General features: G+C 44.9%; 1 protein-coding gene across 1 annotated transcript in view; it reads left to right on the plus strand.

The window, feature by feature from the left end:
• Positions 1-17,572, plus strand: part of DLL3 (delta like canonical Notch ligand 3) — a 186,314-nt gene extending 168,742 nt beyond the window's left edge. The window contains exon 9 of the mRNA XM_083627437.1: positions 15,262-17,572. Coding sequence (XP_083483563.1) covers positions 15,262-15,267 — 6 coding nt within the window. The 3' untranslated portion in view covers positions 15,268-17,572. The remainder of the gene's footprint in view (positions 1-15,261) is intronic.
• Positions 17,573-22,916: the final 5,344 nt, after the last annotated feature.

A 22,916-nucleotide genomic window follows, 5' to 3' on the forward strand; every position in this document is an offset into this window, starting at 1 on the left:
AACATCTGGAGGGCCGAGGTTGAGGAAGCCTGGTTTAGCCACACAAGGATATTGTAGAAAAGAGGAGTGGGCAAGAGTGTTACTAGTCTGAAGCCCCTCCAGTAAGCTTTTAGACTGAATGGTTTTTTCATGCATCCAAGCCCAATTAATCTCAGCGAGCCCATTTGATAAGCACTGAAGGCAAGGCTATTATATTATAACTAGTAGACTTGATTGGTACTGTGCTTTGGCTGATTAACATTCTGTGTCACTTTAAATGTGTTTGTGGGAGGGAGGTTATTGGTTTTTCCTTGTTTTTATTATGTGTTTTGGGTTCTCATTTTGTACATTTATGTGAACTGCCCTGTGCTCTTCGGATGAAGGGAGGTATATAAATTTTAATGATAATGATAAACCTCTGACAGCTGATGGCTAGCAATAATAATGTATTTCATGATTAGTCTATGGGCCAAAAGGAATGATCAATATCATTTTGAAGGATTAAACAAAGTAGCTTCCCCCCCATGCCTATGACCCTGATAAAATTATTAGTCATAGTGACCTTCAGTAATGAGTAGCTGCTACCATAACACCTAGTGTTTTTAAAAAGAAAACATGTAATATTCAGTTTGGGGCTATACATTGTACATTGCCCAAAAGGGGTTCAAATTGACCAGAAAAAAATCTATAACATAATGAGAAAATTGAGGGCAGGGTATCGCTGAAAAGATGCTAAACAAACCCCAAAGCTGTAACTCTTGTTTTTTAGATTTTACTTATGGGCCCAATCATTCACAGAGGCTGAGTTTTGCTCTACCTTCTGCATATTATACATCAGCATGTGCCATATTTAGTATTATAGGCAAGTGCTTTATAGCCTTAGAGAGATGTGCACCGAATCCTGAGTTTTTGCCAAGGGATCATTACATGCAGGAACAAACAAATCAATGGACACACTCAGCATAGGGTGATGCAGGATGGATTTCCCTGTTTCGTTCAGGAAAGTTCAGCTGCTGAAGTAAAACCAGCAGAAAGGTATAATGTGCAACACCACATCAAAATGTGTGATCAGTTTCAGCATATGCGAGAAAGCAGAGGTAACATGTCTTTATGGGGGGGTATCTATATATTATGGGACGCGGGTGGCGCTGTGGGTTAAACCACAGAGCCCAGGGCTTGCCAATCAGAAGGTCGGCGGTTCGAATCCCCGCGACGGGGTGAGCTCCCGTTGCTCAGTCCCTGCTCCTGCCAACCTAGCAGTTCAAAAGCGCATCAAAGTGCAAGTAGATAAATAGGTACCACTCCGATGGAAAGGTAAACAGCGTTTCCGTGCGCTGCTCTGGTTCGCCAGAAGGGGCTTAGTCCTGCTGGCCACATGACCCAGAAGCTGTACACCAGCTCCCTCGGCCAATAAAGCAAGATGAGCGCCGCAACCCCAGACTCAGTCACGACTGGACCTAATGGTCAGGGGTCCCTTTACCTTTTATCTATGTATTGACTTTGTAACCCTTCTGTAAAAAAATAATCGGTGTGTCAAGGGAGGGGAACTGAAAACCACATTTTGAAGCCATAGAAACTATAATTCCCTGGTGTTTGGTGTATGATGTGACCAACTACTCTCATTACCTTCCACGGTACAGTCATCTCTCAACTCACACAGGGGTTATGTTCCGGGGCTAGTACTTAATGCCAAACTTGCATATAGTCAAAACACAACTCCCTGCACCTCTGAACACTCTCCCAAGGCCACATGCACTCTCCCAAGACTGCTGTACACTCTCCCTGCACCTCCAAATGCTCTCACAAAGCGAGTGCAATGGTGGGTGGGATTGCCAACAGTCCCCCCACCCCCGGATGCCCACCCTGCTATTTATTATTTTCGGCCAAACACGTAGTGCTGAATTCACACAAGTTAAATGTAAGTTGCAAGTTGACTGTACTTGAAAGATAGGTTGAACTTATCAGGTCACACACACACACCCCTCCAAAGTGGTGGATGCTCTGAACAGATTGGACAACGTAATTATCTTTCGAAGGATACCAATGGACCGAGCCATTGAAGACACAGTTAAAAGGATGCGTTTGCCAGGTGGGACTAAAGGATTCAGTTCTCGTAAAGAAGCAGCTATCAGGTATCACACTCCTGCGGATTACGGAAGTCCATGCATTTGTTAACTATGAAACATGACTGGTGTTACAAACAACTGGTTTATCTAAGCCAAACATGACAAAGTGGGTGTGAGGCGCATGACAGACATGTTTCAAAACACATGAGTGAAATCTATTCAGTTCTGTGACTAGAACTGGTGAGGCAAGATGGATAGTGATTTTTTTAAGGCACAATAATTTGGGTTTACTACAAGTTTCAGGCAGAGAGACCCAAACATAAATGAAGTAATAGGATTCTCAAATTGCAACTGAAATGATCTTCTACTCTTAACAGAATGGCACAAGTCATAGCTAAAGGAAGGACCGTATGCTGAGTGATGACAGAACTCTGTTTGGATAGATGATTTTGACTGCATAAGGCCATCGTTTGTCATTTAGAGATATTCTGGACCACTTGGCCCACTCAGACCATTTCCTTTGTCATTAGCAATGTGCTGTTTATTTATCTTTTTACACAATTAAGGCTGCATTCTTATACACACCTACCTGGAAACAAGCCCTATTGAACTCAATGGGATCTAAGTCTTGAGTAGGATTGCAGTGGTGTTTTGTTTTGCAGAGTATAAATAATCAAATCAAAAATCAAATCAAATTCATTGTTAACAGCCATGATGTTAATAATTTTACTAGGGTTGTAGGTTTTTTTTATTTTTATGCTACTATGTTGAATCCTTCCAATTGGTATGTTTTAATGGCCAGCGGCTGCAAGCAAGGCAAACCCGACTGACTGATATCAGCCACGCCACTTTTAGATCTGTGACCAAATCGGCTATGTTTCCTGAGATTGTTCTCTTATACCGAAAAAAGTAAAAAGTGGCTCTCAATATTATCTGAATATACAAGCCCCTTCCTTGATGTTAACTTCTAATTAATTTGGACATCAATGTGGATTTTGAGAACTGTGAACAGGTATTGACCGATGGCCAAGACCCAGAACAGTCTGTAGCTCACACAACTGGGATCGCACCCTTGTGTGTTGCAGCTAGTTCTGGGTATGTTCAAAACTTGCTATTGATGAGTTTCACAATTTAACATTATGGGGCAGGAAACATACAGGGGCCAAAAGTGGCTATCTTAGCTATAGCAGCAGAAAGAGGTTTATTATCCAAGTTAAATGTGCATGGCTCCTTTTACACTGATGTGATAGATGAGTTCTACAGGAAGTCTCGACGGTCGAGCTCTTGTACAAATAATGTGGGTAAGCCGAAATAATTATTTATTTTCCTTGATGCATGCCTCGAATGGATAAAACAATTTACCCATCCGTTATCCATCCATAGTCATACTTTTGCTGAGATTAAACCTTACAAGACTGGTTCAAAGTGATGGAATTCCCTTGTAGAAATATGTGTAAGTAGCAGAGTAATACAGGAGTTTAATTGTCACAGACAAGGATGGTACAAAAGCTTCTGTTTAAAAAAAAATGCAAGCCTTAACATTTCAGGATCAAGAATCTCAACATGAAATTCTCCATCCGTGAATAGAGTGTATACTGGATCAGGTTATATCTCCCACTTGCTCCTGGCAGAACAGTGTGAATCAGCAAACTTTATCCCTTGTGGTAAGAGGGAAACTCATGCCCTGCCCTTCTGGTCCTGTCTGTTCCGTGGGGGGCAAGAAATGCGCAAAGGTCCCCCATCACCATGCGTTCATTTTTTTAAGTATTTTTTAAGTGCCTCAGAATTTTTGTTTTCATTTGACCCATATTATCCCTGACATGGAGAAAAAATACCTACCAGGCCTCGCTAGGGCTGGGAGAACTGGGAAAGGCATACACAGCCAAGACATCAAGGAGAGCCCAATGGAAGGCTCAGGTGAGTTGACGGAGGCAACAGCCCATGCCTATTCTAGAAGATGTAGCATCCTGATCAGAGGTTGGCACCTCCAATCACTCATTGCCCACTGGCACCAAACCCATCTGGAGCATGGCAGTCATTCCTTTCTCAGTGTCGTCTTTGGTTTTCGGGAGTTCTAGTTTTCTATGTTGTTCGTATTTTTGTGTGCAATGCATTTTGTGGGTTTGATTTGATGTCTAGTTGTTGTAAGTTTCTTTTAGTTTCTTTCCCCCAAAAAATAAGGTACATAATTTTAAAATAAGTAGAGTGCAGCTCCCCAGGAGTAGGCAGAAGGGCTGCTATGCAGCATGAATTATGGTCTTTCTCCATCCAGGGATTGTATAACCACTCATGTATCAATGGCCCAGCAGTCTGACAGCTCTGCACATGGAGACCCTCAGTGGTGGAGATGACCCTGGTGTATCTCTCCTACTGGAAAGAGAAGAACACCCAGGGATGAAAGTCCTGCTCCCCTTTTCCAGACAGATGACCCCCCTTTTTTTTGGCTCTTCTGATCAAAGTGGTTTCTGGTTCTGGAGCAAGTGGTAGAGCCTGCAGCCCAGAAATTCCCCATCCCCTCCTGTCTTGGCCATATAATTCCTCTCCCCAATGCCTTCACTTAACTGCATAAACAGGGACTGGTGCTCAGGGACTGGTGTATAAGGAGTTGTCAAACATATGGAAGCACTCCCTCCCTCAGCAATGGAGGATGCACTCTTGGGCACTATTCTTCCCAAGGATGGGAGACAACAAAGTTCATGTAGGCTTTTGCTATCTCTAATTTTTCTGGGGAATATCTGTCCTCGTGGCCAGTGATTTCCTTCAGGAGAACAAATGCTGCACACAGGCTTGCTGAAGCTTTCTGAGGCTGATCACTTTATGGTTCCAAGGTCAACCTTACTCTAGCACTCTGTCATTTGGAGAGCAAGCTCTGGGGGAAGTGTTGGTAGAAACCAAGATAAAAAGAAACCTTGCCTTCTGTCCAAGGAGGAAAAAACTGCATGGCCCGTGAGGTGTCCTATGGCCTCCTTCACCCCTTGTACCCAATTCTGATGCAAGGAAACCAGAGGTTATAAAATAGAACATGGACCACTACTGCTAAGCACCATTTCCCCAAGCTAGTATAGAAAAGGTAGAAGACCTCGGCAGTCATAAGATCAAAAGGAGAAATCAACTGTGGCTCTCCCTTAGGAATTGACATGTTCTCCAAGGGACAGGTTTCTTCTCTCAAAAAGGATTCCTCAATTAACCACACAACCTTAACTGTTGAGTCAATGTAAGATATTATGTTAAAATTCATGTTGTGTTTGATTTCATGTTGTGTTTGTTGAGAGGCGTCATGTTATAAATTTAGGGTTTTTTATGATGTTGCTGGAGAAACAGGATTCAGTTTCAATACTGTTGTGTACTCAAAGCACCTCTTGCCTCTCACTCTCTGAATCGGCATGAGGCCAGGTGTAGCAATTTCTTGCTCCTTCTGGGGACACAGCTCATTTCACAAGGGGGTGGGTGGTTGCTTTGACGGCAATGAACCTTCAAACTTCATTAGAAGAAGTATGTAACAAAGACATCCAAGATAGCTACTCCAACAAGTTATTTCTCCTTAAGCCTGGAAGACAAGATTGCCCTTCTACAGTGTTATGTTAGCGTCTGTTCAAATTAGAAGGATGACTTTTGAGAACATCTCTGCCGGAGGGTACCTGCTTTATACCTAGAATGTCCTGAAGATGTTGAATCATCAGCTGATGAGAAAACACCTTCACAGTAGTCCCAATGCTTCTTCCCCTATCAGCGGAAGAGGATATCCTGGAGCGGGGTGTTCAGATGCAGAGGATTTGGGTCCAGGAGAATAGAGCATCAATGTATATACAGGGCAATAGCCTGTACGTGTACATCATCAGCAAGCAACAAAGTGAGCAGTGTTACCTCAAGATTCCTAATGAAAGGAGCAGAAAGAGCAACTAGCCTAATATATCCACAATTCTACTTCCTATGCCTTCTCCAGCCCAGCTGCTTTGAAAAATCAAAAAAGGCAAAAGCCATCCTAAGCATCGTCTTGTTGACCAAGGCATCTGGGTTTTGGACCTGATGAGGGTATGCTAAGCTCACCTGTGTGACAATTGGGGGGGGGGGGCGGCTTTGGGCCAAAGAGCTTTTAGTGCAGTGCAGCTTGAGTCTTGGGGTTGACACTCTTCCTGGCCGTCTTTTTCTCTGTTGGGGCTTCAGGGAGTTTTATTGTTTTGAAGATTATTTCCAGCTGTAGAGTGACAGTTACACCAGCTTCATTATATCCCCAAATGGGAGAGGGCACATCTCACCAGAAGGAATAAAGTTTGCTGATTTACATGGTCCCCTACATGAGAGCAAGGGGCAGGAGTAACCCGCCCAGGATACCCTCCATTCACCAAGGAACCTCCACGGTAAGTCCAAGGTTTCTTCCTCCAGCTTGGCTCAGGTGTCCCTCCAAACGATGTGCTAAAATCCCTCTTGGGGCTGTAGGAGCCAGGCTGCGTAAGGAAAATTGGTTGGAGACTGCCTCTAGGAACCCTGCACAGCCTCAAACAGGCGGGTGAGCCACGGAGGACTGTGCGAAGGTGAGCCCTTCTTCCTCCAAAGTCTTTGTTTACCTAACCACACAACTGTAAGGCAGCATCAACTCTGACCACATCAGTTATCTTTTCTTTCTACATCTTGCACATGGCCAAGCATTACCATACCACCTCAGGCCAGATCCCAGAGAACCAACACAGTGCAGTGAGACTGTGGTAGATCCTATGAGTAGGTTGTATAGAAACCCATCTCTCTCTCTCTCCTGTTTTGTTTACTTTCCCTCTCTTCCTAGAGTTGAAGCTTTAAACTTTGCAGGCTTTGGGTGGACACCAGTAGCATTATCTGTCATTTCTGGGCATTTTTAAACTATGGCATCTTCAGAAGAGACTACTCTTCTTTTTTTAACAGACTATATAACTTTTTTATTTTGTGTAAGCTAAGAGGAAATTTATACACTGAAATGTCAAAAAGACCTCAGACATGCACATAAACCTTGTTAGAGGTTGTTCTACATAGCATTCTCTTTTTTTCCATAGGAATTTCCCCAAACATTTACAACCCATAGTTTTACTGTACATACAGCCTAAACCATAGCAATCTATGATCATGCCAATTTTACACTGTGCAAAATCAAAATATAGGGATAGTGGTAGAACAACAAAAAATGTAACAGGTATATTTCAGTGTAAGACATTTAGACAAGTTTTGGTCCTTCCATCCCAAACCAAATTGATTAACACATAGATATCGAGAATCAAGTGCTTAGGCAGTGATCACTTAACTAAAGACTCTCTTTGTGAGCTGCTCATAGCCCTGGCAGAAAAACAAAAACCTCTGTCTCCAATAGTTTCATTTTCCTCCCTGCCAGTAACCATTGGAAAGGAAGATTTCACAGGCTCTGTTCACAGCCAAATCAACATTTTATCATTCAGGCTACTTGATATCAGTCTAAATGGGGAAAGGTGGTCCAGAGATGATCCCAGCAGCATCAGTGTCCCTAGAATCATGGCAACTGCTCTGGAGGTCTCCTCAGGGCCAAGGAGGAGGGAGGTAGTCTTGGTTCCCTAAAATATGGAGAACACTCAGTTACACTCGCTGTTGCCAACTAGATCTGTTGGACTACAGGTCCCATAAGCACTGGAAACTGTCATCTAAAATATCTGGAGGCTGCCAGATTGGCAAAGGCCAGCTCGCATGAAAGAATTTGCAAGTTCACCAATGAAATGTGTGTGATATCCCTTAGCGCAAAGTACTTGCCCCCCACCCTGCCAAAAAAAGACTTGCTATTGGAGGGTATCACTCAGAAGAGACAAGCCCACAAGACCAGAGAGGGAAGAGGGTGGGAATGTTCTATAATTGTCTTAGTTCCAAGAATGAGAAAGAAGACGAATGTATTGTGAACTACAAAACAAAACAAAAAGCAGGCAACTTGCAAAATCCAGATCTTCTGAATGGGGGTTAAAATGGAACTGGACGATTTCATGAGATCAAGAGCTGTAAAGGACTTTGTGCCAATAAGGATAAGGCTGTCATACAAGAGAGAACACCAGTTTTATTCCATTGAGAAGTGTTCTCAATATCTGATCTTGCCCGATGTTCAGAAGCATGTTGAGAATAGTGATCACTCTACCGTGGGAGCACTAAATACACAGTTCTGCATCTCTCAACTATCTGCTGATCCCTGCCCAGTTGCAAGAGAAAGTCACACATAAACATCTTTTAACAGCAGTAGGGATGTGCAACATCCCCAAGTTTGGCTCTAAAGTGAGCAGGATTTTGTGAGCATTTCCTTCAAGCGATACTCTCAAAAAGATCAAGCACTTTGGTAAGTGAATTTAAAAAAACACTTGAAAAGTTCTTATATGCCTGTTGGAATCAGCAGGAGCCTGGCTTCCACATAACCCTAAACTATGGCTTAGTGCACAAACCCTTCCCAGAAGCTTAACTACGGTTTACTTGCTGCCAAGAGACCATGAGCTCAAGCCATGGTTTGTTGTTGACTTATGAATTTTGGTTCCCTTAGTTATGATTTGGCAAGCCTTCCTTTAACCACAGCTTGTTTGGCCACCAGACCAGGCTACAAAGGCACAAGGTAAGAGCAGAAGGAAACCATAGCTTGTTTGATCACCTGTAAGACAACTCACATTTAACTTGTAGTTTGTTAAACAAGCCATGGCTTAACGTTATGTGTAAACCCGGCCATAATTTCCAAAGCCAGCCTAAAACCTCCATGTTTCACTGATTTTAATTGAGACATTTAAAGCTGCTGCATGGTGCAAAACAGCGGTTGGGAGAAAAAGCAAACCCACTGCTGCTGTAGCTTGCTTTTTGTCCCTCACTAACCTTTTCATGACTTCAGGGTCCTTAACTCAGTCTGTTCAAGTTAATAGTGATTTCAATACTGAGAGCTAAACATGTTGGGAGTCTACACACATCTGGAAGAGAAGAAAACTCAGCCCATCCACCACTGAAGCTATTTCTGCTCCACCCACTCAACCTGGTGTTGAGATCATGAGCTCTGGCAGTAGCCAATGTTGTTGTTTAGTCGTGTCTGCCTCTTCGTGACCCCCTGGACCAGAGCACGCCAGGCACCCCTGTCTTCCACTGCCTCCCGCAGTTGGGTCAGAATCATGCTGGTAGCTTCGAGAACACTGTCCCACCATCTCGTCCTCTGTCATCCCCTTCTCCTTGTGCCCTCCATCTTTCCCAACATCAGGGTCTTTTCCAGGGAGTCTTCTCTTCTCCTGAGGTGGCCAAAGTCTTGGAGCCTCAGCTTCAGGATCTGTCCTTCCAGTGAGCACTCAGGGCCGATTTCCTTCAGAATGGAGAGGTTTGATCTTCTTGCAGTCCATGGGACTCTCAAGAGTCTCCTCCAGCACCAGAATTCAAAAGCATCCATTCTTCAGCAATCAGCCTTCTTTATGGTCCAGCTCTCACTTCCATACATCACTACTGGGAAGACAACAGGCAGTAGCCAATATCTGATTGCAAAAGTAGCCTGCTCTGCTATGCAGCTTCACCTTGATACCTGTGACCTAATGAGAGGAGAACACCAATGACAGCAGCAAACAGAATGGTGCTGAGCAAGAACCACCTCAGGAAGAAGGATCCAAGCAAGTTCTCAGCAGCAGCAAAACAAGCCAAATGTTGGCAAGGCATTGCTTTTCTCTAATCACTACATAAATACGAGGTAGTCACAGGCAGTAGCAGTACTTTCCTTATCTCAAGTGTCTAAAGTGGACTCCTTTGCACTATTCTTCTGTTGGGAATCTTTGTAGCATCTTATTGGCCTGGACTTGCTGACTCTAACAATGCAACGGTAGTCTTAACTCCCAGGTAGTCTTAACTCCCATGGCCTTATGATGCAACATGGAGGATTTAAAGATAGTGCAAGGACTATGAGCTACACCCAACCAAAGTGAAGATCTGTGATGTTCTGGTGTTCTTGCAAGGTGGCCTCCAGAAAAGTCTAAATCAAACACCAAGTGATGGGGGACAGTACTGTGGCGGCTTATGACGTGAAGGCTGCCATAAACAGATTTGCCCTGCACACTTCCCACCACAGGTCCGCAGAGCTGAAACACAGTCAGCAGCAAAGCATGAGGAAATGGTCCTGAGTCTTGATTAATGAGCAACACGTGATTGTTGTAGGCAGCTTTATTGCCTGTTATGAAGCTTAATGGTTGCTATATACAGAGACTGCTTGCATCCTCTCAGATCTGCTTGCATCCTCTCAGCAGACCAAAACTGAAACTCTCACAGTCACTCAAATAATGCAATGCGCATGCCCACGATTTCACTGTCATCTTTGCACCATTGTAAACAATCCTGCTACACGGCCAGAGCTTCATGTTACCTACAGAAACTCACAGACATTTTCCTGAAAACGAATGACCAATATCCCCAATACCACCTCTCAGTCTTTTCAGAACAACTATTTACAGAGCATAAACAGAGTGCTTACTTAGTATGGTTGTTGTTGTTTAGTTGTTTAGTCGTGTCCGCCTCTTCGTGACCCCCTGGACCAGAGCACGCCAGGCCCTCCCGTCTTCCACTGCCTCCCGCAGTTTGGTCAAACTCATGCTGGTAGCTTCGAGAACACTGTCCCACCATCTCGTCCTCTGCTGTCCCCGTCTCCTTGTGCCCTCCATCTTTCCCAACATCAGGGTCTTTTCCAGGGAGTCTTCTCTGCTCATGAGGTGGCCAAAGTCTTGGAGCCTCAGCTTCAGGATCTGTCCTTCCAGTGAGCACTCAGGGCTGATTTCCTTCAGAATGGAGAGGTTTGATCTTCTTGCAGTCCATGGGACTCTCAAGAGTCTCCTCCAGCACCAGAATTCAAAAGCATCAATTCTTCGGCGATCAGCCTTCTTTATGGTCCAGCTCTCACTTCCATACATCACTAACTTAGTATGGTTATCCAAACCTAAAAGTTCAATCATCATTTTACATTTCAGGAATGTCAAAGGTTTCGTCACTGCATCAGCAACGTTCTGGTTCCTTTCACAGTACACTGGCATAATTACATTCTGTGCCACATTACTGTACATTTTACATTCTGATATTTAATTTTGACATGTTTTGATCTTTCTTTAAAATGATCAGATTTAGCAAGAGATACGGTATACATGCCTGATTATCAATAGAGACCTTTACTGGAGATTCACCTTTCATTCCCATGTCAATCAGTAACTGTTTAAAATAGACCAGTTCACTGCACAACTCACTCAGAGAACAGTCCTTGGCTTCAGTGGAGGGTACACTTGCAAAACCCTGTTTTTGTGATTTCCATCCTATCGGGGAACCTCCAAACTGTATTACTAGTCCAGTTACAGTTGTTACAGTCCAGTTACAGGACGCGGGTGGTGCTGTGGTCTAAACCACTGAGCCTAGGGCTTGCCGATCAGAAGGTCGGTGGTTTGAATCCCCGCAACGGGATGATCTCTCGTTGCTCGCTCCCAGTTTGAAAGCACGTCAAAGTGCAAGTAGATAAATAGGTACCGCTCCGGCGGGAAGGTAAACGGCGTTTCCGTGCGCTGCTCTGGTTTCACCAGAAGCAGCTTAGTCATGCTGGCCACATGACCCAGGGGAAAACTGTCTGTGGACAAACGTAGGCTCCCTCGGCTAGTAAAGCGAGATGAGCGCCACAACCCCAGAGTCTTTCGCAACTGGACTTGTCAGGGGTCCTTTGTGTGTTTCAGGTACCGAAGAACATGCTTAACAGCTTGCCTTCCCATTTCGGTTGGGTTAGCTACCATCCTACTGAAGACACCTACTGCATAGCAGATGTCAGGTCTGCTCCACTGAGATAGATACAACAAACTACCTATTGCTGAATGATAGAGATCTGGTTGCTCCTCAGATTATAACCATTTGAGGAAACCAGCCTCCACTGGAGTCCTTGTTCCTTTGCAGTTCTTCATATTAAATCTCTCTAGTAATAGAACAATTTCACCCTTCTGGCTGAGAAGAAAACTTTCGTCATTGGTTCTGTGCACTTATACCCCAAGATAGGTTTGCACACTTCCTAGATCTTTCACTTTGAATTTCAGAGTGAGCTGAGTGGCAAAGCTTTTGAACAACGTATAACATATCGTCCACAAATGATAAACAACATTCCTGTTTGTCTCCTGACCCAATAGATTGCAAAGTACTATCCAGGCATTCATTGGAGTTTCTAGCTGACTGGCGCAGACTATAAATGTTGTTGTGTAATTTGTACAACTCCGTGGGATTTCCAGTCTCAAATCCTGGTCCTTGATCCATGTAGATCAACTCCCTCTCTGTCTGACTGCAATTGTACCACCTTGTGGGAAAACATGGCAAGCATGGCATGGAGAAGCTCCGTGCAACCCCTGTGTACGCTGACTCTTAAAGTCTCCTTCCCCTGGCTCACAGGTTGTTGTTGTTGTTGTTTAGTCATTTAGTCGTGTTCAACTTTCGTGACCCCCTGGACCAGAGCACGCCAGGCCCTCCTGTCTTCCACTGCCTCCCGCAGTTGGGTCAGACTCATGCTGGTAGCTTCGAGAACACTGTCCCACCATCTCGTCCTCTGTCGTCCCCTTCTCCTTGTGCCCTCCATCTTTCCCAACATCAGGGTCTTTTCCAGGGAGTCTTCTCATGAGGTAGCCAAAGTCTTGGAGCCTCAGCTTCAGGATCTGTCCTTCCAGTGAGCGCTCAGGGCTGATTTCCTTCAGAATGGATAGGTTTGATCTTCTTGCAGTCCAGGGGACTCTCAAGAGTCTCCTCCAGCACCATAATTCAAAAACATCCATTCTTCGGCGATCAGCCTTCTTTATGGTCCAGCTCTCGCTTCCATACATCACTACTGGGAAAAGCATAGCTTTTACTATACGGAGCTTTGTTGGCAAGGTGATGTCTCTGCTTTTTAAGATGCTGTCTAGGTTTGTCATTGCTTTCCTCCCAAGAAGCAGACGTCTTTTAATTTCGTGACTGCTGTCACCATCTGCAGTGATCATGGAGCCCAAGAAAGTAAAATCTCTCACTGCCTCCATTTCTTCCCCTTCTATTTGCCAGGAGGTGATGGGACCAGTGGCCATGATACTCGTTTTTTTGATGTTGAGCTTCAGACCATATTTTGCGCTCTCCTCTTTCACCCTCATTAAAAGGTTCTTTAATTCCTCCTTACTTTCTGCCATCAAGGTTGTGTCATCTGCATATCTGAGGTTGGTTACCTGCTGAAATCAACCCTTTTACAAGCAAATCCATTACCATCCAGCAATTTAAGCCACTTTGCTCAGTGACACGCTGTTGGCTGTATATGAAGGTACACCTTTCAAGGTTTAGAAAATTCTCACAGTTGGGTTTCTTTCTGTCCAATCCAATTTGTGGCATAATTCCTAAGGAGAAGATGTCCTCACGCCCACAGCGAATTCCCCTTTTCACCATTCTCAAGATCCAGTCTTGCCACCATTGTCTTCAGACTCAATACCCATAGGGGAAAGTGTAGAACACGCTACATTAAGATTCCTTGTAGAAGAGATCCTGCATTATTTGTCATTTGCAAGGTACGTACATGCAGAAGGGCTTCAATAGCATCCGTATCAAGGCAGATAAAGCCATGCGTTCTAGCAGTCCACAAGGCACTCCGGGGAGGCAGCTTTCTGGGCCTTGCAATGCTGGATTTTTGCGCGAGAGGGATGCTGAACATCCAAGCAGCCATCATTTCTTGGTATGGTATCGCAGAATACCTTTGCCTCAGTAGAGGCGGCATTTGGGTGTGTGGTACTATCAGCTACTCTACACTAAATTTATTAGCTCAGTTTGGGAAAGCTTAATGGAAAAACTTAATTGACTGAACTCTTTTTTAAAATGCAAGTCGCCACCTCTTCTTAGGCGGAGGTGACTTGCTTTGGTATGGGTCCACCTCTTGGAGTGGCACCTGAGACCATCTGGAGAACTGCCAGCTGTGCGCTACCCTCACCTGTGATTTGTCCTTCTCCAGTTCTCTCAAGTGCTACTCTAACCCTCCTATAGGAAGCTGCCTTATACCGTCGGATCATTGGTAGCTGCACCGCAGCACTGTGTCTTTGGGGCAAAAAACCCCCCATGAAGAGTGGTTATTCCTCAGACTGGCTCTTCTCATTCAGGACAGAGAAAAGGAGGAACCTTAAGGAGGGAGGAGAGCCCATCTTCAAGTTCTGCTGCCTTCTTCCCAATGTCTGTCTTCATTTTTAAAATTTATGCTTATTCAGGAACTAATGGTTAGCAAACTAGGGTTGGGAGGCTGCAGAAAAGGGCAATATAGTGTTCCTAGAGGCAATCTCCAAAAAATTTCTGTTAGGGAAATCAACTGTACTCCTGGCCTCAGAGGCGTTTAACCTAATCTTTTGGCGCGGCACCTGAGAGGATGTGAGGACGTCAACTCACAGGTGAGTACACACAGTTGGCCACCCCGACATTTACTGCTGGGCTGGGGAGTTCTGTATATATAGCATTACAAAGAGACTCCCTTTTCCTATTTACACCTTGAGCTGAACTATTTGCTCATATGAAACAACCCTACAGCACCAGCTTTGAGCTGACGAGAGAACTGAGAATACTTTAAATATATCTATTATACTTTGTAAGACGATGGGTAAACACCTCTCCGCTCCCAGTACCTCTGCCCCAGTGTGTATTATTTCAGTCACCCTGGATAGGTTTGTACACGGAAAAAAAGGATGCAGGAATCGCAATATTCATTATCTGCCCAAAATTAAGACAAGCCAAAAATTTCACAGAGATCCAGGTTTTAGAATGACTGCTGGTGGTACCCGGAATCTGGATCCCCTTCCCGTGCTTGCAAGCCCCCTCCTTATCTTGGGCTGGTTTGCCGGTTTGGTGGTGACGCACCTCTTGCTCCTTGCAAAGTTTTCCTTCCTTCAGGGAGCTGGGAATGTGAGCAGCCGCCGCTGTGCATTACCTTCTCAATGTCCTGAATGGAAAAGGCATTTTGCCCTGGGCAGGGCAAAGGACTAGGAGGCTTCTCAGTGGCTTCTCCAGGAAACTCTTGGGTGAGGAACACACCAGGCACAGCAGCAGTCTATCTGGGGATCCTATCTGGCATGATGATTAATCCAGACTTGGCAGGGATAATTCCTTCCTTGGAAACACGCTCACTTAGTTTTGGGGAGGGGGGGAGGGGGAGGGCAAAAAGGCAATGCTTGGTCATTGTGTTCCGTTCTAACCTTCCCTCCCCTTCTCCCTCCTTTTTCACATTCATTTCTAGGTCTGAAGAAAACCCTTCTCCCAAGCCTTGGACTCCACCACCTGAATTTTATTTTAATTCCCCTCCAAATTCTCAGCTAAAGGAATGTTTACAGAGCAGACTGGACGGACTCCTGGAGCAGCCAATGTCTTACCATTATTAATTTTTTGATCTATATAGTATTATTATAAAAAAACTCCTTTTTTAAAGGAAAATATTTAATATTTATTCTTGCTGCTATATTTTTTTATTTTTGCATCGAGAGCAACAGACTGACTCAGAATCTTAGGAAGCGATCGCTGGATTGGAAAGTATTGGAAAGTCAGAGCTGGGTTTTGGAGAGGTTTGTTTGGGTTTTCTCTTGAAAGGGGGAAAAGAAGGACGGAGGCTGATTTGGGAGGGAGGGAGGCTGCCCTAGGATTGTCTAATTTGGAGAAAAGGCAGGTCCTTTTCCCACACAAGTGCGAGGAAGGAAGCGATGATTTTTTTCCCATGTTCCTATTTTTTAAAATATGTTTTTAAACTGTTGCTGGTTTCCCTTCCGTTTTGTGGGCTCTTTGCCTCAGCCCACAGTGACTCTCCTCTCAGTCTGAAGGAGGGAAGCTGCCGTTTCGTTCAGCCACTGGAGAGGAGCAGGGGGAAAAAACAACCCCCCAAACAGGAAGCTATGATTGATTGGATTTGAGTAATGCCTCACCTTTCAGCTACAAAAGGCATCTTTCATTGAAAAAGGGGGAAAAATTAAGAAAGCACAATGCGCATCTGTTGGCTTGACTGTGGTTGTAAAAAACCAAGGAGGAGAGGGCTATGGACCCAGGTGAGATACTCACCTGTAAAAGTACCTGGCAGGACAGGTTCCAGGTGTCCTCCTTATTTTGCCAGTACTGTAGTAGTTCCCGAAGAAGCATTTTTCAACTGAAGGAAAAGGTATGGTCGCGCCACTCTTATCACCATACGGGGACAGCATTTATACAAGGCAAGTAGCATGAGGGGGACTAACAGGTTCCTCCCTTTGTAGTGGAAGTTCCCTGGTGGGTTGGTTTTAATAAGAGACTGGGAACCTCTGGTCCCCAGGCTGGGTGTGGCCCCTGGAGGCTTCCCAGGGCCGCTCTTACCTGGCTCCACCCTGTCTTCCTCCCGTTCCATGGTGGCCATAGGAGGGAGGGGGGAAAGCAGCAAACAGAAGGTCCCAGGATCTGGATCAGGACCAAGGTGCAAGGTGGCCATTTAACCCTTCAGTGTGGTCCTGAGCTGAATTGTGGCCGCCGTGCTGCCCGTCTACAGATCCTCAAAAGCTCACTTAGGTCTCTAGCCCCACCTACTGCTGGAATGTTGCCTGCAAAGATTCCCTATCACTCTTCTGAATGATTTGGGAGGAAAACTCAACCAGACTCATAGGGGACACCGTTGTCCTTCATTGCGATGTAATACAGCAAGAGGAGATTCTGTTTAACAGGACTTTGTGTCCTTGGGGTGAGTTGCTTTCGAAGGCTCACCACAACCCCATCTGCACTCCCTCCACAAGAACAACCCCTCCTTGGCCACCACAGAGGCCGCCTGGTCATGGAGATGGGCCTGGACCAAAAGCAACATGGAATAGAAAAGCGCACTCTGACAAGAGATAAGTCATCATTTTTGGCTATCAAGTCCAAATGGAATCCATTGTGGTTTATGTGACCAGTTGGATGAACGTCGTGATTGCTTATTTTGCTTTTTGAATTTTTTAAACACGTTTTGAGAGATGAACTTCTTGTTCTGTTACCTCACAAATGGCAATTTGAAGCTTCATATAAAGAAAAGTCAACATTTCCCCCCTCCAATAATGGTGAGTATTTTTTTATACAAAAAGGATGACGTGAGTGGAATCATGCTTTGGTAGCAACTCAGTCAGTTTACTACAGCTGCGGCAACCTTTTCATTCCATTAAAAAAAAAAACCTGCAATCCTAGACTTGCTTACCTGGGAGTAAATCCCATTGAAATCAATGGCTTTTACTTCTGAGTAGTCGTGTAGGATTGCAGTTACATTTTCAGCCTCTGATCCTAATGTCACAGATTTTAACAGAAATATTTTGGGATGCATAGCAGTTCTTGTTCCTTTTTAAACTGTTCCCCTCCTGCCCCATGTTTTCTTTTTTAATTTAAAAACACAATAAATACTGTGTACAAAAAAAGTCTGCTGGAGATGCTTTATAAACATATTTAAGTTGTATATACTGTATATTTATAAGTGCCATGTTTATATATCCTTCCTCACCGTCTGTGACTTTTCTTATGTATGGTCCTTTCTCTCAAAAGAAAGTTATATAAAATATCTATTTTGCTCAGTGAAACCTAATCTGCCTGAAGCTGTTTTCTTCCACTGTTTTGCTTCATTTCTACACCACACTTTTACACAACCACCACGTCCAGGTGGAACTTTTAGGGTGGCTGTGATGGGGACAAGCAGCTGAGCTTGTGCCCAATTTATTGCACTGGGCAGCGGACTAGCTCAAGAAGTTTTGCCACCCAAAGCGCTGGCACAATGGCAATCTGAGAGGTGCAACCCAGGCTCCTCACACATCATCCTAGACTGTGTGGTCTTAGCATTCATTGACATTGCCAAGGATTCCAGGGTGTGGCCTCCCAGTTTGCATAAGGCTGTTTAAGGGACATCTCTAAAAATGCTGCCACCCCAAGTGGCTGAATGCATTGTTTGTTGAGTTAGGCCTGCCCTCAAGGGATACTTCCATGTCCAGTCAGGTCCCACCACACGGAAAAACCGGCCACAGGTGGAAAGCCACCAAGGTGGTTGGACTTCCATGACTGCCACCATCCCTAGCCTGGGGCCATGCTGGGTGGGCTTCATGGGAGTTGGAGTCCAGTAATATCTGGAGATGAGGCTCCAAGACTTTGGCCACCTCATGAGAAGAGAAGACTCTCTGGAAAAGAGCCTGATGTTGGGAAAGATGGAGGGCCCAAGGAGAAGGGGACGACAGAGGACGAGATGGTGGGACAGTGTTCTCGAAGCTACCAGCATGAGTTTGACCAAACTGCGGGAGGCAGTGGAAGACAGGAGTGCCTGGCGTGTTCTGGTCCAGGGGGTCATGAAGAGGCAGACACAACTAAACAACAACAATAATATATGGAGGGCCACAGGTTCCCCACCCCCTAATGTAGGGTGAGCCCTTGTGAGTAGCAGGAGAAGCAGAGGTCTCACACTCAAAGAAACCAAGCACAATATTTGTGGGAGACAGGCAGTGGCATCGTCAAACAGGAATCCCTTTCCCTGAACCAGCCCACCCAAAGTTGCAAAAACAGTTTAATAAAGCATCCCTGCTTAGGGAAGCTTTTAATGTTTAATAGGTTATTGTATTTTAGTGTTTTGTTGGAAGCCGCCCAGAGTGGCTAGGGAAACCCAGCCAGATGGTCAGGGTATAAATAATATATTTATTATTATTATTATTATTATTATTATTATTATTATTATTATTATTATTATTATTCAGCCCCCAACTATCTGCAAAACCTTGCACAATGTTTTGCGCAGAAGGGACATTCCACGGGACCCAGTTCCTGACACCTCCTGGGAGTTAAAGGATCTGGAAGACGTTCCTAACTTCCATCGACTTCCTGACACTTGATAACCACACATGGCTTTTCGTTCTTCGGTGGAAAGAGCAAATAATTTTTCTTCCTGCTGACAGTCAGTTTGTCCACTATTGTAGTAAAGGAGGGGGGGGCTCTTCACAGTAGGGATGGGAGAACATTTGACTGTACACAGCCAGGTACCCCTGAATAGAGGCCCCTTGGAGATGAATTGGCTCCCTGCTTGGCTAAAGCTTTGTCCCCCTATGCCCACCCCCAGGAGCAGAGCTCCCCTGAACTAACAGAGGAAAGTGTTAATGGGGAAACCATAAGGCGGGCAAGTGAGAAAGGCGCTGACCTACCAGCCCTGGGGCAGCTGTTTACAAGCAGCTGTCAACACATGGCTGAGAAATGAGTGTGTCCACTCAGGGTGTGGGTCATGGCTGTCAAGGCTTTGAGATGGGCATGCCTGGAGTCAGGAAGCTGGCGCTCCCAGGAAAGGAATGTTTTAAAAAAATTTAAATATATAGTCACTGGTTTAGTAAAAGCTTTTCTCCCCCAGTGATTGGGTTTAAACATAGCATCACATGCTGGTAAAAAGGGGGGGGGGACTCACCACCCTCTCTCCATCAGATAAAATTAGAGCAATCAAAAATGACACCTGGTTGAGTTCCATTTAGCATCAAGGAAGGACACATCTAACCTGTAAAAACCACGCCTAGATATCGAGTCAGAGATCCAAATTCAGTGGTACCTCGGGTTACAGACGCTTCAGGTTACAGACTCTGCTAACCCAGAAATAGTATCTCGGGTTAAGAACTTTGCTTCAGGATGAGAACAGAAATCACGCAGGAGCAGCAGGAGGCCCCATTAGCTAAAGTGGTGCTTCAGGTTAAGAACAGTTTCAGGTTAAGAATGGACCTCCAGAACAAATTAAGTTCTTAACCAGAGGTACCAGGAAGCAAGCCACAGTCTGGCATGCCGTGCCTTCTGAACCCAGGCTCCTGTACAAATTGGATGTGCCACTGGGCCACTGTGAGGCCTTGCGCATTTAGCCACATCTGCCTAACAAGGAATGGTGCACTGCAAATGTGCTAAGGGCACTAAAAATAACAAAGATTGTTAATAATAATAATAATACATTATTTTTTAAAATTGTATCTTACCTTTCTTCCATCATGGAAACTGAAGCAGAGTCCATGTGGTTCACAGGCAGTTTCCACTCCAGGCACCTCCCAGACCCAGGGCTGCTTAGCTTCAAAGTGACTTTAGCCTCAGGTGACTTCAGATCATGCTCAATGGTGCATGCTAAGTGCCTAACATTTCAAAACAATGTTTTGTGTAAATGAAGAGGAGCAGCCTGAACAGCTTCAGTTAGCAACACTCATTACTGGGCATGAACTCTTCTTTGGCGATCCCTTGTAGCCGAGTAAGATTGTCTTCCATAAACACGGTTTTAAAAGTGAGTCCGTAAGTGACTGTGGAGGCCAATTCTGGATCCACACGTCCTTCCACAGTGGGGACATTGGTTTCCAGGTGGGAGTTGATCACGGTGTGGATTTGCCAAGTGTGCCTTCCTCTTAGCACGTTTCTCCCTTGCGTCCTGAATTCGAGTGTCTTCAAAGCCAATGACACCTTTGGTCAAGGCTGTTCTCCAACTGGAGCACTCGCAGGCCAGTGTTTCCCAGTTGTTGCTGTTTATACTACATTTTTTTAGATTTGCTTTCAGAGCATCTTTAAACCTCTTTTGCTGACCACCAACATTACGCTTTCCCTTTTTAAGTTTGGAATAGAGTAGTTGCTTTGGAAGACGATCATCAGGCATCCGCACAACATGACCAGTCCAACGAAGTTGATGTTGAAGAATCATTGCTTCAACATTGCTTCATCCATCAACACAACAGCTGTTGCTTCGTCAAACACAAAGCGTCTTACACGTGCACACCTTTGAAGATGGCATAAACAGAACTGCATTGTTCAAAAATTTAATGGAAAATATACACTAAAACATTACCATTGGTTCAGCTATTCTGTAAGGACCTAAGAACAGCTGCTGGATCAAGCCATTTGCCTGTCTAGTTCAGGCAACCCAAAAAGCGGCATCTCCTTGCCCTACATGCAGGTTGTGGGGCTTGAACCCGGGGCCTTTTGCACGCAAAGGAGGTGCTCTCTATCAGCGACCCACCACAGCCCTTCCCCACAAATGGCTCAGCAACTCCTCAATGCTTGATTTCTAAAATAAGATGAGCTGGGTTCAAACAAGCCTGGATACTTGATCTGCAGAACTAGGAGCTGCCGCCCTAATCCCAAATATGTTGGGGTTAGCTGCAAATAGTATTGCGGAAAAAGTGCTTGGCACACACTGAAAGGATGAGTTGCACATTTATCGTTTGATGCTGCAATGAGCCAACGCTGATTGAACTTTCGAATCAGTCAAGCACAGGACATTTCGGTGGAGTCAGTTCGCAAGTACGGCTTCAACTCAGCAAGCAACCTGCCTGCATGTGTGAGTCAGATCTCAGGGGAACATTTCTACCACTTTCGATTTTCCGGAACTGAACCATACCTCAAGTGAAGTAAGTCTGATTTCTGACAATGTTACCAAGGGCCCATCTTAATAAAGCTGATTTATTTAATAAATCTGCATTCCCATGGCCTGTCTTAATAGACACACACTTTGCATTCACCCAGAGAGACCCTGCAGATCATTCCAGCAGTGCCCCCCAGTGTCTCAACAATGAATCAAGTCATTCTATCACAAAGTTCCAAACTGAGCACAATTCTGTTCCCTGACAGATATAAATTGCTGCTTTCGATTCACTGCTCTCCCTGATATCCCTTGATGTCAGCCCTGTTTAGGGAAGTTTTTAAAGTTTGAAGTTTTATTCTGTTTTCAGTCCTCTGTTGGGAGCCGCCCAGAGTGGCTGGGGAAACCCAGCCAGACGGGTGGGGTATAAATAATAAAAATGATGATGATGATGATGTCCCGGCTTAGAAAGCCTATCTAGCTACATTTCAACAAAGCAAGACTACCATCAACCTGCTTCTAAAAACAGCAAGTTTCTAGATTTTATTGTTGCATGATAGGGGGGAAAGTATAGGCAGGTCTGTACAAAGAAGCCCAGAACAGAGAAGGTGGTCAAAACTGAAGGGGCATTCAAATGTCCTGAAGAAGCTGCCCTGCCAATGTCAAACCCCGTGGACTTCCAGACGTTGCTGGACTACAAATCCCATCATCCCTGTCCATTGACTAGGGTGAAGGAAGCCAAGGTCCAACAACACTGGGAGGGCCCCCCATTCCTAATCTGTTAGCTTTCTCTTGACACCAAACTAGCCAGCAAATAAATGAGGAGGTACAGAGCCCTAATCATAATTTGTTTCTTAGGAATAATTTGTACAGATTTGCATATCATTAAAATATTTCTATCCCACCTTTTGTGCCAAAGCACTTGAAGGCAACTTACGGCAGGGGAGCACATTTAAAAAACAAACGAAAACCATTAAATCTGCAACATCAGTAAACAAGCATCATTTTGAAAATTAAGACACAGCCAGCAGCAAGAAACTACAAATGCCCTCTGATATAGTCTGCAACCAGAAAGCCTTTGGCAAAGGGGACACACACACACACACACACACACACACACACACCCCACCCCACCCCTGAAAGGAGCGCCATAGCCTGGGAGATATGGTGGGAGAGGGCAGTTGGGGTGGGGGCCCACATGGACAGGCCCCTCCATAGCTGAAACGGAGAGGGGAGTCGGCCCTTCAAGTACACTAAGGACTTTATAAAGGCCAAAACGGGGGCCCTTAAACCAATTGGAAGCCAACAAAATGTTTCAGGATTCGGATCATAAGCCCTTCTGGCAACAGCGCCAAGTCGCATTTTCTAACATCACGGTTTCCCAAAATCTTGAAAAAGAGCACTATAATGACCAAGGGTTGAGGTCTCTCCCCGCCTCCCCAATATTCTGCTGAAGAAGAGACCTTTGTAACTCAAAGACTTGCATGCAAGTTCTTCTTCTGCAATCCCTCCTAGCCAAGTAAGATTGTCTTCCATAAACACGGGCTTAACAGTGAGTCCGTAAGTGACTGTGGAGGCCAATT

Source organism: Podarcis filfolensis, assembly GCF_964270895.1.
Source record: "Podarcis filfolensis genome assembly, chromosome: 8".
Lineage (NCBI taxonomy): Eukaryota > Metazoa > Chordata > Lepidosauria > Squamata > Lacertidae > Podarcis > Podarcis filfolensis.